Raw genomic sequence first — 16831 nt, forward strand, 5'->3', positions numbered from 1 at the left:
CAAATTTCAAGGTGAAAATGAGATTTCTAATGTGGGGTTAGTTATATCTGATTTTTCTTCTATTACTTAGTCATAGTTTAGAAACTTTAACCCAATCTCTCGTAATGTTATCATATGATATATTGCTTCATGAAAATCATCAGCCTCCATATTCTACTTGATGTTCTCATCACGAAAAATATTGGTCCTTCAGTACAGATCAAAGCATTTTTGCAACAGGGAGGCTATCACCTTCATTACAAAGTGAGACAGTAACACCAATAGTGAAAACATGTATCTTAATCCAATGCTGTTTGAAGGTAATTCATGTTTTTCTGATTTTCAGTCTCGACTTTGCCCTTAGAGAAGGACAGAATCAGCTTCTCTTGCTATACAATAGCAAGTGCTAGTATTGTGTGATGAAGGGCATTCTGCAGCATTTATTTTATTAGATTTACTGGTATCATTTGATACCATAGACCATGAGAGACAGAGCCATGGAGTGGATTCTCTCTTTTTTTTCCTGAATCGGCTGCATACAGTTGATCATCTCTGCTCCACTGCTAAGGCTCTTTGCTGCAACGTTCCCAGGGCTCTATCCTCTTTCTTTCGATGCTTAGCATCTATGTGATTCCTCTTGTACACTAGATTATAGCCTATGGTCATGGATATCAAATGTATGCTTTTGTCACACAGATCTCTGTTTATCCATGGACAGACTAACCTTCTGCTTCTAATGCAATGGTCTGTCTAAGAAAGATCAGGAAATTAATCAAGCTAAAATAAGTTTGTTCTAAGCTATCAAAAGAACAATTCTGCTTTGTAATTCAAAAACATCAACTTAAAATGTTGTCCTTCTGTGTTTGGTGGCAGGGCACAACCGCATCCCACTGTGAAGACACTGGGACTGCACTTAATGCACCTTTATCTTTTAAGGATAAGATTTTGTTGGTAGCAAAACCTGCACGTTAACATCTGTGTAATTTGTCAAAACTAACCTCCTTGCTATTTATAGACCACTTAATTATTTTACTATCGATAGTAGTTTTTTTTTAATAGCCTTTACATCTAAACCTGTAATACTACACTTTGTATATTTTTCTTTTATTTAAATCATCCCATCTAAGGAGACCCTGAAGTGCAATCATTTGTCCAAATTAAATCTTTCCAAGTTGAAAGCTAGCTTTGAATGTAGTGGTTTTTCACAATGAAGTCAGATGTCTTTGAAGTTACATCTTAAACTTAAATTGTCTTCTTTCTGAAATTGGCCAACGCATCAGTTATCTTTTCTCTCCTCACAGGATCTAAAAACGCAATACTGACATATATGTGAATTGTCATAGAATAACTGAAACTGCATAATGCATAGTGTAATCAAGATCAGGTTAGATGGCGCAACATAATCCTAAGCACAACTATTTCTAACCATATCCTATAATAAAGTTTCATTCTTGTATTAAAGATTTGTTCAATCTTATAGTTCACTTGTTGAGATTTGTTTGCAAATCTCATTGTACTTTTGGTTCTCTTTTAATTTTCCTTTTCTTGGAAATCCATCATTTTAACCACTAGAAGATAGCGCACAATGAGAGAGATTTTAGTTTCCATAAATGAGAGAGATGTTAAGTACCTATTGAGTTCACAAAGATAGTGTTCAGTGGCAATGATTAATGACAATAATGTCTCCAGAGAAATAGTGTGTAACAGTGATATTAAGGTCCCCACATATATGGTTTGTATGAGTGATATTAAAGACTCCACAGAGATGGTGTGTAACAGTGATGTTAGGGTCCATACAGAGATGATGCCGAATGACAGTTTTGTTATTTCCCACTGAAAATAAGAAAAAAATGTGGTAGAGGATGCTGTGTCAAAATCTTTTTGTGGCGATGCACACCATTCTTAATATTTATAGGTAACTATATTTATGATCAAATGCTAATTCCATAATTTATGGTGCTACTCATGTTGCGTAATAGACTATGATTTAGTCTATAGTGCTAGTCAGCAGATACACAAATGATCCATTTCAATGATATTGAATATAGGATCCAAAATATGTCTTGTACCATGTTCTCAAAAAGCATTTACTACCAGTAATTAACTAATTGTAATACGCTTGCAAAAAGAAAATATGTCAGATGGCACAGAGAATAGTTGGATAATCGACCTATGATCATACAGTGATGGCAGGTGGAAAAGGCAGGATTAGATTTAGATTAGTTGGTTCCATTGACATCTGATAGCCAACATTGCATCCCTAGGAATAGTGTGTAATGTTTTTTTCAGCATAAGAATTGTGTGTGTAATAAGGATGTTCGCACACAGTATGTGTGTGATACTGTGATAATCAAGTTTAAATAGTTTTATTGTATTTTTTAACGTTTATATTTTTTCATGCTTTTAAGATCTTTAGAACAACAAACAGTGCAGATCTTAGTGCAGCCTTAGTATATAACTTAAGTACCTGGGAAATTTGCCATCACCTTTATAGATGAACCATCATAGTAGGTTGTTGCCGTCCCCTCAACTGTTTACCCACTCTGATTATCCTACCTCAGTACCTGTCTCAATTTTATTACCCAGATTCCTCCAAGTACTCAAATCCTCAAACAATTTGGGTTAGCTTATTCCATTTATGTATGGGCTTCATCAGTCAGGGTTTATTCATGGAAGTCTTTATAATATAGTTGAAATACTGGCCCTCTTGCCTTGTCTGAAATACCCTGACCGGATCATGGGAATACAAGCCACAGGGTGGCCACCTCCACCAGCTTTTATAGAAAATATGCATTTGCAACTGCTGGGGCATACACATTAAGCAGTCTGATCTCTTGACCAGACAGAACTTCATGCACCAAGAGCAATCTACCCTCTTGGTCCCGCTTGACCCCAGACTCTTGAAACAGGACAGTTTCTTTGACCCAAACTGTAGCACACCTTGAATATGAGGAATTGGGGGAGTAGTAGAGAGTACTTGCAATGCATGTGTTAGCTTAATATGTTCCTTGTTGGTGAAGTGCATTTCCTGTGTAAATACAATTACAACTTCCTGCTGCTTTAGAAGCCTGAGCACTATATATCTCTGGTAGTAGTCAGTCAGGCAATGGGCATTCCAAGCCATCACATGTGCTTTACCTGTCATGGATCACCTGTATGCTAATTACCTTAGGCAAGTTTTTTCCTCGGTTATAACTCAACTCTATCATGTTCAAATGCACTGTTATTTTTTCTTCACCCCGATGTTAGCTGATCTTTGACTGCCACCAATTACTATGTCTATTCTTTCCATTGTCTTTATTGTTCGTTTACCGGTGTGTATCACAATGGCTTTTCTGTCCTTGGTGTTTTCTGTTTCTTGGCTGATAACTATTACTATACCTGTTGTCAGAATCTATCCATTGGGCCCACGGGGCAAGCAGGAGCTATTGGCCCCAACCATGGGAATTGAAAACCTTTTCTCTTGATGTCCGGGGGCCCTACCGACTATGGTTCCTTAATACCTGGCCAAATAATACCCTGTCAAGTGAAGGAGAAGTAGATATAGCTCATACACAGGCTCACAACATGAAGTACAAACAGTAACAACAATACAATGATTGTAAAATACTTGCTTTTATGAAAGAGGAGCCTTTTAATGTAGCACACAAACTGTACCATTGGCACCCTAAACTGAACTCCACAGCCTCTTAAGGTTGGCGCACTAGCATTGTCCTAGGCAGAATCCCTGAGTCCCTCTATCCCATCTATTTGGGTCTGCTATTCGCCATTTGATACCGGAGATGACTTTCAGATTTTGCCCACTCTAGCCTCGCACAATCAAAGTTTATGTTTGGCCTTAATAGTTGTCAGCAACACTCTGCTGCTAAGTTCTTGCAAGTCTGCCGCAGACCGGACAGCCTCAAACAATGTTACCTGACTAAGGTCAGCAGGCAACTCCAGAAGAATGGGGTGCTCCTTCGCAGGCTCCGGTCTCCATATACTGAGGGCCCGTGACTTCTTGCTGTCTTACCCCAATTTCATGTCAGCCTCTTCAATCACCGGACAACCTTATTGATGTCAGACAGCCCACTCTGTTCCTCCAGTAATCATTAAGTGTTACCAGCAGTTCCCTTCAAACAACAAATCAGGGCGATGCCCGCAAACAGGCGGTGGCCCTGCCTTATGAGTGGCCCCCCCACTCTTGGGCACAAGTGGGGGGTTTCAACTCTGGCGCATGCACAGCAAATGTTCTGATTTTCACTGTGCCCACCTCCCATCCTGGCACACAGGGGTCAATCGACGTGACGCACATTGGGAGGGTGATGGGCCAAAGTTCACGGTGGCCCCTTCATGTTCAAGGGGGTCACCTACCTGGTGGAATCAGCTGAGTAGCTGCACTTACACAATGGTCCTGACCAGACCGAAGGTCTCATACTTTGCCTACCGTGATCCACTCAACAGGATACCGGCTGAGCCTCGCTCCCCAGGCAGTCTCCTTCTCTTCATAGGACCCATTATTTTTAGCATGGAGGCTGACTCTAGGTGCTCACCTCCTTACAAGGTAATCTGGTTTTGGCCCTGACAATAAGCCCGGGCCCCACTAACCAACCCCTCTTCCTGGCAACAAAGATAACATTTGACCTGCACAGTGAATGCCCTGCTCCTCTCACTCCTTGGTGTGTGTCCTACAGCAGCCCTCAAAACTGTCAGCAATACACATCTCTTGTCTGGGGTGCTGTCCTCACATCTCTAGACTTTACAGGCCCTGTGCTTCTAAAATGAAACCCACAGTGCTTCAAGTTATGTACCAAACACATGCATCCTAGCATGCAGAGGCAAGTATTCCGGTGTTGCACACAATCCATGCAGGCCGAGAGTGAGTTAGGTACAAAGTCATGCACCTTTACACAAGTGGCCCAGGATGTCCCACTCCAGTAATGATGACGATAATATTAGTAATATATTTTCTGATCTTTAATTAAAAACATTCAATGTAAAATCACAAATTTTAAATACAATTGATCAAACCAATCTATAACTATTTTGTGGTTATGAAATGTACTTCATGATGGATTTGGCTGTAATTGTTCTGGGTGTGTTTAAAGGATATTCATAAATGTTATAAATCCATTAATAAGCATATCGTTGTTGCAGTCAGAGCACAGTGAGATTGCAGGTAGACAGTTTCTTACATTTCCTATATGGGCTTAAAAGCTGTTCCCTTTCATTTTGAAAAGCTTTACCAAGTTTCAAAAGCTGCCCAAACACAGAGGACATGGGCAAGTGACTCTTTGTGGTAAGTGCAAACCGGAATGCAGAATTCTCTATTAACTTTCCAGCTTTTTTGTTTCTCATCCACTTTGGACAGGTCACAAGGAAGTCTTAAGAACTAGATTAAGGTCTGATTTTTTGTTCCCCATGAAATTGGGAGGTCCAGGTAAACTTGTGAGGGCAGCTTACTGTATATATCCACTATTACTTGGCCATGCTGCTTTGGCTTGACTGTCATCAGACTCATAGCTCTCGATTTTCCAATGACCTCTCTCTTTACGTGTTCGATAGGACATGATCCAACGCAATCCCAGGGTGGTGACATATGGAGAGTGGTCAAAATTGACACAATAAGTGTTGTCTATGGAGTGGTCCTCTTCTGCTTGAATTTGTGGAAGAGCTTGAACCAGATCGCTAATAATGCAGCCTTTTGACTCCAGGATTGTTCCATGAGAATACATTCAATGCAGATTTGGGTGAAGTTTACAGAGTTAGGTTGCTTGACCCTTAAGGTATATAATCTTATCTGTGCATTGTCGATCCAGTTTTCAAATTTGCTAGGAAAGCCAGCCAGTCTGAATGTTAATGACGGTAAACATTTTGCATAGATTACATTTAGTAATGCTTTCACAGTTGGTCTTGTCAAGATGGTTTGGTGCTTTTGATAATGCGAATCCTAAGCTTGCCTCTCTCTTTTTCAAATCTTTCATATCGGCTTCGAGTTGATCTTTTGATTTGATTTCCACACCCTAAATATTTGTAGGTTGATGTACTGCAAATCAGATGGTATCCAAATTTGCAGGTTCTTGTAATTTTCCTTTTTTTTTTAAAGGTTAGACCTTTTGTAGTAATTTACTTCGGGATGCTTATACTGACAGAAGATGTGTTTAAACTAGTGTTGTAGCCCTACAGTGGTGTAATCTATCAAGGTTGTGTCGTCCATGAACTGCATAATCCGTAGCCAATGACGCTTGATCTTAGGTGGACATGCTAGATGGTTTGCGAATTCGCCTCAGTGTTGGAAACAAATAGAATAAAAAGTAGCAGAGCTAGCACACAACCTTGTTTGAGGCCTTAGTCGACAAATATCTTCTTGGTTAAAGTTCCCTCTGTGTCCAGTTTTATTTGTACCTAACTCCAGTGACACAGGTAAAAAGACCTGTTCAAATTACTGATTCTATTGAGCACAAAACGGGTGTGCTGTCACCACTGTACTCATGTCACCTGATTCCAGATAAGGGCAGTAGCCCTTTACCTTCATGAGGGCAGTGCTTGGTGCTCCACACTCGGTATAATCAGGCAGAATTACTCTGAGGCATGCCTAGGTCATGGTGGGCATGCATGATCCATGTTCACCCATCACCAAAATCTTTGCCAGGGTTCCTGATATCCTTTCAGAGTGAGCACTTAGGGCAGGAGTGCACATCCATCACCATGCAGGGGACTTTTCTATCTCAACACATCCGTTTTGGCTGCTTTTTAGACGAGCCTCATTACAATGCTTGTTCACATCCACTGACCTGCAGGTTTGCTATACTTTTAGTCAGCTTTAATGTTGACTGTTCAATACCGTCCCTTGTTAGGAAGCCTTTTCGAACTCTCAGGCTAGTTGTTCTTTGTGTCACGTTATGCCGTTTTTCGAATAATGATGTTAGCTGACCTTTGACTCACTTTTGTTGTAAGAAAGGCCTGCACTATTCCTGGTGTTTGCTACTCTTTGGATGGCTTCTTTCATTAGCCTTGGTCTGCCCTTTGTATTTGCTGTTCTTTACAATGCCTGTTATGCCCTCAACATTGGGTGTTTTGTGTTTTCATTATTTATGTAAGGGACAAGTCCATAAAAACAGACAATCAAAGTTAACAATATATTGAAGGAAAATAAATCATATATTACACATTACAAGGTCTATAATGAAATAAATGTTTGAAAAAAAGGTAATTGAAACAATAAAAAAAGGTTACAAAACGTATTCTTCCCCCGTTTTCCCAGCTGTTATTTGGATTGGCAGCTAATATATTCTTCCCTTTGTTTATCTGGGTGCCATGTGGTACAATGCCTCTTGCTCTCAGGTGTTGCTTGATGTTTTTTGGTACCTCGTCCATTCTTTCTTGCAACACTGGTAATCTTTAGTCTTCTGCCTGCTATTGTGGTTATTGTTTATCTCAGAAGTCTGTTTCTCAGCTTGGCAATAAATGAGTTTTTAAATAATTTTCTGCCTCATTGCCTCCTTAGATTGTGGCCCTGGAATGCTATATGTGCAAGCAGAAGCCTGCTTAAACGGACAGATTGACCCTTGCCCCCAAACATGTCGAGACCTGAATACAGAGAGAACCTGCAATGGTGTCTGCATAGAAGGTAATTACTGCAAGGCACAGGTATGCTCCGGGTGGTAGGGACAGGAAGGCCACACACAATGAGCCTATACTGTACTTCCCATGCCATTCAGTGGGAACTGCAGCTAAGATTTCTCCAGGATTTGATCACATGAGCATTGAATTGTCAGCACAGGCACTCATGAAAACAGCCTAAGGGGGAGTGGTGTTCATTGTGCTCTTATCTGATTGGTTCAGGTTTGTCTCTTTCTTGCTGAGGTGGTTACTGAAGTGACAATGCTTTATGGTTTCTAGGCTTAGTTTAACATTAACCTGCCATTCTGTCACCACCAAAGGACTCCAGTTAGGACAATGGGGATGATGATTATATGACAACTATGAAATAGTTAATGCCTGAGAAACGAATTCCTATCTATTTGTCAAATGTACAAATTGCATGAATATTACAAAGTCATATACCCCTATTTCACCTTCACATTTACAGTCTCAGGCTTTATAGGAGAAATTCCAATTGAATAGTTGGGTTATGACATGTGTATTACAAGACTTGTGTCAAACCTCAAAAGATGTTGTGACCCATACATGACTTAAGGAACGATTACGATGTCGGTCTGAAACTCTTCCAACGAATCGGTTTTGGAAACTTTTCTGACCGAATCAGGTTCTGTGAGTTTGACCCACCGATTACGATGCTTCCAAACATCGTTCAATTGGCCTCAAAGTGACTTCATTGTGAGCCTGTGTTTTGAACAAGAACAAAGGCTCCCATTGAAAAAAGTGGTGGTTGGGGAAAACTTGCATCCTATGGCTGTCCCTTCATGGTGCCTGCCAAACTGTGCATGGTTGGAAAGAGGGATCCCTTGGGTACCCTCATGGGCCCCAACCGGTGGCCTACGGGTGAAGTGGGGCCTGCTACAAGCCCCCAAAGTCAGATCCGACAGCTGTTTTGTGTCGGGCAGACTAATTCGGAACGACTGTCAGAATCGGCCATCGTAATCGCTCAGTCGGAAACCGTGTCCATAGAGCTGTACGATTTGGCTCTGAACGACTCAGGCTGGGCGAAAGGCAATCAGAACCAAATCGTACAGCCCAAATGGTTTCCTTGCTCCATAATCAGTCGGTCAGAAATGTATCCGATTTGGTCGGAAACATAGGTTCTGAATCTCTTTCGGAGCCTTTCCCACCGACATCATGAACTTAGTGCTGCAGGTTACTGTATACACAGCTATTTTGAGAGCCAAAGGCTGGACTTTGCTTAACTGTTATGAGTTTCAATAAGATTTACCTGTTGCTTTTGAGCTGGCGTGTGGAACTTTCACTCCTTACCTGTCATCAATATCTGTTACAAATTCTCAGTTTCAATTGATCCTTCAAACCTAGCCATCTATTCACTACAGAATTATCCATTTGCTCACTTTTGCTCCAATTTACTTCGATTCATTTTTGTAGGTTGCCGCTGTCCCCCAGGCCTGTATTTGCAGGAGAGAGGATGTGTCAATGTTAGCCAGTGTAACTGCTACCAGAAGCAGGAGCTGAGGCTCCCCGGAGAGGCCTTCATTACGGACAACTGCAGTCACTGGTGAGTGCTTCAATTGGAAGTGTGAGGTGTGTGTAGAAAAAAGATCACTTGTTGCATTTTAGTTACAAATATGCCTCGTTCTGGGTCCAATTCACAACATTTTGCTGTGACTTTGTGGAAAAGTAAATTTTGCCATGTTCTGTGTCCCTACGTGTCCCCCATCCTATGTTATACGTGCATGATTAATATGCATATGTATTCCCCATGATCGATTAAAGACGCAATTACAGTTGTGTCCAACTCTAGTATGCCAGTTTCCAGTTCTCGTGAAAGCTACGAGTATTAGGCCTATGTAAAGTCACGTTGCCACGTTTCTCAGTGTGCACGTTATTTCATTGTAAAGTCCCCGTTTCTAGGCCTCAAAAGGGCCCGGACTCAGATTCAGCTCCTGTCTTCTGAACCCTCTCCGAGGAGCGATACAGCCCCCACCTGTATCCCTGACCCTTCACTTGCTTCCTGCCTCACAGTGCCCGGCTCGGCCTGGCTCTGCCTCTCAGTCTGCCAAGAGTATGTTATGATTCTAGTTATCAGTCCAGCCCTCCTTCTCTGCATTCCTAAGCTACTGAATCGCATCAATAGTTTCCGTCACAGTCTAGCTTTTATGTCTCCATGTAAGAAAAATACTGCATTAATGGTCATTTAATATTCCTCAACACGTACTACATGTAGAATAATGCATGCACCAGTCTTAGAGTCTGTTAGCCTTTACCCTGATAACTTTTGGATTCTATCAACATGTTCTCTAAACATCAGATACTAGATAGTGTTTAGGTACATGTCGCTCCGACTCTCCAGACTTCAGTCTCTTCTTCTAACGCAGAAGTCATAGCCCCCAGTTCCTTCTAGTAACACGTCATTGCCAGCTTGCGCGCACCACTAGGTTAGAGGTCCCGGCTCCTTGGGTAGCCCCCTCCATGTTTCCGCCCCTTTTTCTGACATATTCTGTTACGTTTACATCACATGTCTATGTACACGCCTCTTGTTACACCCACTTTATGCCTTATCTTTCGCGACTGCTACTGATCCTGCCCACTGCTACGCCTATTGTACTGAATGCTATGTATTTTGTTTAAGTATATATACTTGTGCACTGTTATTAAAGTTTGCTAGCCATTCCCAGATCCTGCCCCGGCAGCTGCCGAGCCCTGCCATCCTATTCCCGTGCAGGTTGTCCTGTTCCTGTCCTTTATGCTGTATTAAAACCTGCAAACTCCAGCTACCTCGAATCTTGACTCTTATTTATTGAGCTATCTGTTATTGTTATATCTAGTCAAAAATAGAGGTATTATTTATTTATTTACCACATAATGGCGCCCGAACAGGGACTTGCCCTTTCCCCACGCGCCGGTGAAGCCACGCAAGCCCCCTGATCCTCTGCAGCCGTGACGGAACCATACCGTGCACGTGCAGATATTTCTGCTTCAAGTATCCCTCAGGCCCACGGAGGAGACGGAGGTTGCGGTCCAGCATCCAGACGAGGCGGTGGAGGAACGCGGCGAGTCCCGACCAGAGCCCAAGCCGAGAGTCCAAGGTCCGAGGTATCCGGAGGCCCACCCGTAACAGAAGTCCGAAGTTCGTCCGTCCGTCGTCGTAGCAGTCCAGTCCAGTCCGAGGCCTTCCGTTCTTGCTGCCCGGTGAGTACCGTTGCTGGGGTAGTATCTAGACAGGGTCAATTGCATTGTCTCTGGTCCGTGGGTTTGGGTACACAGATCCAACACGAAGTGTCCACTTAGGTGGATGCGGGTCCTGACGTGTCTCTTTATGAGACCGGTAAGTTTCGTACTGTTTTAGCAGTGCATCTAGTTTCTGTTCTAGTCTGTTCTGTTCTCGAGAGATTCATGTATTCTGTTTTCAGTATTCCAGGTGGTATTTTGTCCGAACTGTTATTTTAAATGTCATTCATGTATTTCAATGTCGTGGTATGAAAGTGGTGTTCTTCAGTAATTATCGTGTTCATTGTGTATTGTAATTGCGTGTATTGTGTCTAGACTACAGTTCAGTCATGCCTCTGTTCTCAAAATTACGTCAGTTAAAAACTAGAAAAGGTCTGTTAGAAGAAGCAGTTCCTGTCCCGCCTAGGGACAGTCCAGGTCATTTTATGTATCAAAAGCATGGCATAAGTGCCATATTGTATCTAGATTTATGGGTGGAATACACCAAACAGTTAGAGGAAAAGTATAGATGGCCCGTATCGGGTACATGGGATGCCGAGTGCATCATGCGAGTAGAAGAAGCATTATGGAAAAAGAAAGCCAGACAGTCACAGAAAGATGCCATCGAGTTATGGCGCAAAGAATCTCATTAAAGAACCGAAAAAGAAATCAGAAAGTCAGAATTAAGTAGAGAATCCTTAGAAAGAGCCCAAGAAAGGGAACTGATCGACATAGGTGAACGAGTTAAAGCCGAACAGTCAGACAGACAGAGAAATGCCCTCATTAAGGGTATGTATCCTCTTCTTGCCGAGGGCTTGCCGAAAGCAACCCCGGAGGCATCCAGTAATTTTGCGCCACCATTAGTTCCGACCAAGCTACGTCACAAACCGACCGCAGCTGATATTTTTCTCTCATCCTATTTGGACGACACAGTCCCGGAATATGCAAATCCTGTTCCACCAGCTCCTGTAAATAATGTAATTCATGGTCCTCCAGCCACCGGGGCACCTGTTACAGCACCTGTTACGGTACCCCCGGTCCAGCCCGTAGTACAAATTCCCGCCACATCAGTCACTCTGCCAGCACGAAGAGTATCCGTCGACGATTCCAGTTTAGGGGCCGCGGGGGGAGGTCCTCCTGGTACCCCGCCGCCACACAAACGTGTAACATTAGTCGAGTTACATGAACGTGCGTTACAGCGTACGCCCAAATATCAGTCCGTTGCAAATATCAAGCGAGCTCTTACCGAATGCCGTTATGATCCAGTCCCAGGCGATGATAATATGGTTATATATTCATTGCGTGTAAGACGGGTGACCGAGTATTTGGACACCCTACCGAATATGAAAGAAGATCTAGACAGAATATATCGTTTCATCCGTACAGGAGACGATCCAGAAAGTATTGGTGAAGTCATGTCTTTAAGGAAAGCTGAGATTCAGCTCATGCTATTAAAGTTTCTAATCAATTGTTTAATAAGGGAACAAGATTATCCGACTAAAGATCCGACCGAAATGAAAGTTCTGACAAGGTGGAGTGATAATATAGCCGAGGGTAGACACAAGACACTCAGTAGTATAGAGAGTATGTACAAGAAAATTCGTAAGGAAATAATAAGGTTACACGAACAACGCAAAGAAGCTCTAGGAAGCGAGAAAGAAAATGACTCTTCTACTGAAGAGGTAGACGACGAGAATCCCGCCAGAATAGCGTATGTAGGTAAATCTAGATTTCCAGACCGACATTTACGCCTAGAACACAAGAAAGTCTTTCATCTTCCAGCACCAGAACAAGGCTCTCTAGAACAAGTATTTCAAGCTACCGATCAAATTCTGAAATCACGAATCGGTTATAGTGAGTTAAATACCATGCATGAACAAGAACTAGCCCGATCAGCAGTCCGATGGATTACTGATTCTACCACTTTTCCAGACGAAATAGTGGCACAAATGTTTCTGAAACTGCCCCCAGCCGAGCAGCGACTGGTGGGTATGTATATGATCCAGCACCTCATTACACTGTATGAGGGTCAACATTCTGATCCAGGTCCGTTACATGATGTCCTGAACGAGTTACTCCAGTATAGATGGAAAGGTTTAGGTACCGATTTAATTAGTATCATTCTAGAACAGCGCCACAAATATAGAACTTTTCTGAACCCGCATTTTGTTCATGTCTCACCCCCGGAAAGTAAACCGTTCTACATAGACAGACAGCATCCGTTACGAGAAGTACACCCAGTTAGGACAGCAGGTGGTGAAATGCAACGAGTATTTGTTTACACCCCTGTCACAAAGATGGAACTCTTAGAGATGAAGAAATTAATTCCCTGTCACGACAAAGATCCAGCAGGGTTCCACCGAGAATTAAAAGACATGCTCCGTATGGGAGAATACACGTATCCAGATATTATTAAAATGTTAAAAGTCCTGTTGCCTGCGGGCATATATGAAAAACTCAAGGAAAAAGATTGGGAGGTGGGAGAGAAAAAGATCGATTGGACAGCTCTAGAAGCTGAAGAAAATACACGTGTACCAGGTACCGGTCTTGGAGATAAATGTAAAGAATTACCAGAATTATTGATACAAGTTTTGCCTAGATTATTAGCCACTAAAAAGGAAGACTGGGATGCAATCTCAGCCTGTAAACAGAAACAAGACGAAGACACTAGTGATTTTTATTCTAGATTTGAGAAATGTTTTATAATCAACAGTGGTCTAAAGACGAGTAGCGAGTCATACCCTCATCTTTTTGTTACTAAACTAGTCGAGAATTCAAGTCCACAAGTTAAAAACCGAGTTTTGAAAGTCGAAAGTACCTGGCAAGCTAATACTCCGTCCCAAATGTTACAGATGCTCCAGTATCACCAGAATAGAATCAGAGAAGAGCAAGAACACGAGAGAAGACGTATGAAAGACACGAAAATGAAAGTACTAGTTGCACAATCTGTTCCACAAGACAGTCAGAAGAGGGGTATGAATCAAGCCAGTCATCCTGCAGTTCCTGTTAAAGGGACCTGCAATTATTGTAAACAGCCAGGTCATTTTATAAACGAGTGTGCAGTTCTGAAACACAACATAGCTACTGGTAAGACTAAAGAAAGACCACGTCCGTCTAGACAAGAACAAGTTTTACAGACCTCTCAGCCACAGAATGCACAACAGACAGTTCCAGCACCGCAGCCTATAGCTGCAACACAGCATGTTACACAGCAGATGTACCAGTATGCACAGACAGAGTATCCAGAGTATCAAGCGTATTCATGAAACAGCCTAGAGAGGGAGGTAGGCTTGCCTCTCATCGAGATTCCTGTAGATCAAGAAGGTCCCTATGTTCATAGTCAAGTATTAGGGAAAGACAGAAAGTTTCTGATTGATACAGGGGCAAGTAGGACTACTATCAGTCATGACGAGGTTCCAGGGGCTCCGCTCTCAGGCTCTAGAAATGTTTCCCTTGGATTTTCAGGAAAGCCAATAGTTAACGAGATTTCCAAACCAGTTACTCTAGAAGTAGGTCCATTGTCCCGAACTACTGATTTATTACTTACGAAGTCATGTCCAGAAAATTTGTTAGGTATTAAGACATTGAAAGAATTAGGTGCAGTCATATGTTGTTCCCCAGAGGGAATACGTTTGTTTTTGCGTGACTTCAAGGGTCACTATGTTTTGCGTGATTTTGATCCGAGATTGTCTAATGTTCCGCAGCATCTATGGGCGCAAGGTCCAACTGATGTTGGTTTTATGCAAATCACACCCCATCGTGTGACTCTCAAACCAGGTGTAGTCCTGCCACGAATCAGACAGTACAGATTGCCACCTGAGGCTGTAGCAGCCTTATCCAAAATTATTGACGAGCTCATGGCTCAAGGAGTAGTTGTAGAAACTGACTCCAATGTATGTAATTCTCCTATCATTCCAGTCATGAAACGTACTGATCCAAATGCACCCCCAGTATATCGATTAGTGATTGACATTCGAGAACTCAATAAATGTATTATCCCTCAGTATCCAGTAGTCCCAGATATCTCATCCCTATTGACAGCCATTGATTCTGAGGCAATATTTTTCACAGTAATAGACCTCAAGAACGCATTTTTCAGTGTTCCAATTCATCCAGATAGCCAGTACCTTTTCGGATTCTGTTTAAATGGAAGGAGCTATAAATTCACACGAGCTCCTCAAGGTTTCACAGAGAGTCCTAGTATTTACAGTCAAGCACTTAAAAGACAACTAGACAATATTCACATGCCAACAGACACTGCCCTGCTCCAGTATGTCGATGATCTACTGATCACAGCCCGTTCTGAACGTGCTTGCGAGCGAGCATCACTTACAGTCTTGTATTTCCTAGCCGAGATGGGGCACAAGGTGTCCCCTTCAAAAGCTTCAATTCTGTGTCCAGCAAGTGATCTACTTAGGCCACTTACTGTCCAAGTGGGGTAGGCAGTTGACACCCGATCGCATCCAGTTAATAGCGAGTCTTCCACAGCCCAAGACACAGAAGGAGGTACGAGCTTTTATCGGCCTTACTTCTTACTGCAGACAATGGATTCCTCAGTATGCATTTCTAGCCAAGCCACTGATACAGTTAACGACACAGGAGGCAGCCGTATCGACTGTTCTCCCTTGGACATCTGAACATACACTTAGTTTTAATGAGTTGAAGAAAGCTTTATGCCAAGCACCTGTTCTAGCTACACCGAACTACAGTAAGCCTTTTACACTTTTTGTCACAGAACGTGATGGTACTGCATTATCTGTTCTCACACAAGATCAAGCAGGACAGTACAAGCCCTGTGCTTATTTTTCGAGCACATTAGATCCAGTAGCCCAGGCTCTGCCTGCGTGCCTCAAGTCAGTTGCAGCCACAGCTCTAGCTATCAGACAAAGTGATTCCATAGTGTTAGGACACTCCCTGACAGTACAAGTTCCACACTCCGTGGAAGTTCTTTTAAACCGAACACAGACACAGCACTTGACAATTGCACGTTTAACAGGTTATGAATTGACACTGTTCCAGCCACACATAGAAATCAGACGCTGCAACGTTCTAAATCCTGCTACCCTGTTACCATCAGTTACTTGAAATCCTGCCACACATGACTGCGTGCAAGTCATTAATACTATGACTAAGCCAAGACAAGACCTGTCAGACATTGCATTACCAGATCCCGACCTGACACTTTATGTGGATGGTTCATGTATGAGAACAAGTACAGGAGAACTAGTAGCCGCGTATGCAGTGACTACTGACACAGAAGTTATTGAAACACGTCGTATTGACATCCTGTCTGCTCAAGCAGCAGAGCTAGTTGCTCTGACCCAAGCCTGCATACGTGCCAAGAACCTGAAAGTAAACATATATACAGATTCACGTTACGCATTCGGAGTTGTACACGACTTCGGAGTGCTCTGGCAGGAGAGAGGTTTCATGACTTCTCATGGAACCAAGATTCAGCATGGTCTCCTCATTCAAGCTCTGTTAGATGCAATACATTTACCGACAGCTATCGCTATCATGAAGTGCAAGGCACATACGAAAGTTACTGACATCATTTCCCAAGGTAACGATCTAGCAGATCGAACAGCCAAGCTTACAGCTCAGACTCCAGACATTCCAGTTAACACGACACAGACACTCACTCTAGATCCGACTACTTGTATGACAGTTAAGGACCCTACACAAGATGTCATAGACATACAGTTACATGCTACTCCTGAAGAAATTAAGAAATGGTCCGAACAAGGAGGGGTCCAGACAGATCAGGGATGGGTGACGAAGGGAAAAGCCACATGGTTTCTCCCCGACTCTATGGTTCAAGTCATTATCAATACCGCACATAGTCCAGCACATCTAGGAGAAAAAGCTATGTTAGACAGTATACAGAACCTTTGGTTCAACAAGCACTTACGAGCTGCAGCCAAGCAGAAAGTCCGTACTTGTATGATATGTTGCCAGTTCAATCCAGGTAAAAGTGTCCCGGTGGAACAAGGTGGATTCCAACCCCCTGACCACCCTTTTGAAGTCCTCCAGA

The 16831-nt window shown here is 42.6% G+C and overlaps 1 protein-coding gene across 1 annotated transcript in view; it reads left to right on the top strand.

The window, feature by feature from the left end:
- Positions 1-16831, top strand: part of LOC144784018 (SCO-spondin-like) — a 1726865-nt gene that overhangs the window by 760729 nt on the left and 949305 nt on the right. The window contains exons 61-62 of the mRNA XM_078662721.1: positions 7466-7588; positions 9016-9145. Of these exons, the coding sequence (XP_078518847.1) occupies positions 7466-7588; positions 9016-9145 (253 nt within the window). The remainder of the gene's footprint in view (positions 1-7465; positions 7589-9015; positions 9146-16831) is intronic.

This window comes from Lissotriton helveticus, chromosome 10, assembly GCF_964261635.1.
Source record: "Lissotriton helveticus chromosome 10, aLisHel1.1, whole genome shotgun sequence".
Lineage (NCBI taxonomy): Eukaryota > Metazoa > Chordata > Amphibia > Caudata > Salamandridae > Lissotriton > Lissotriton helveticus.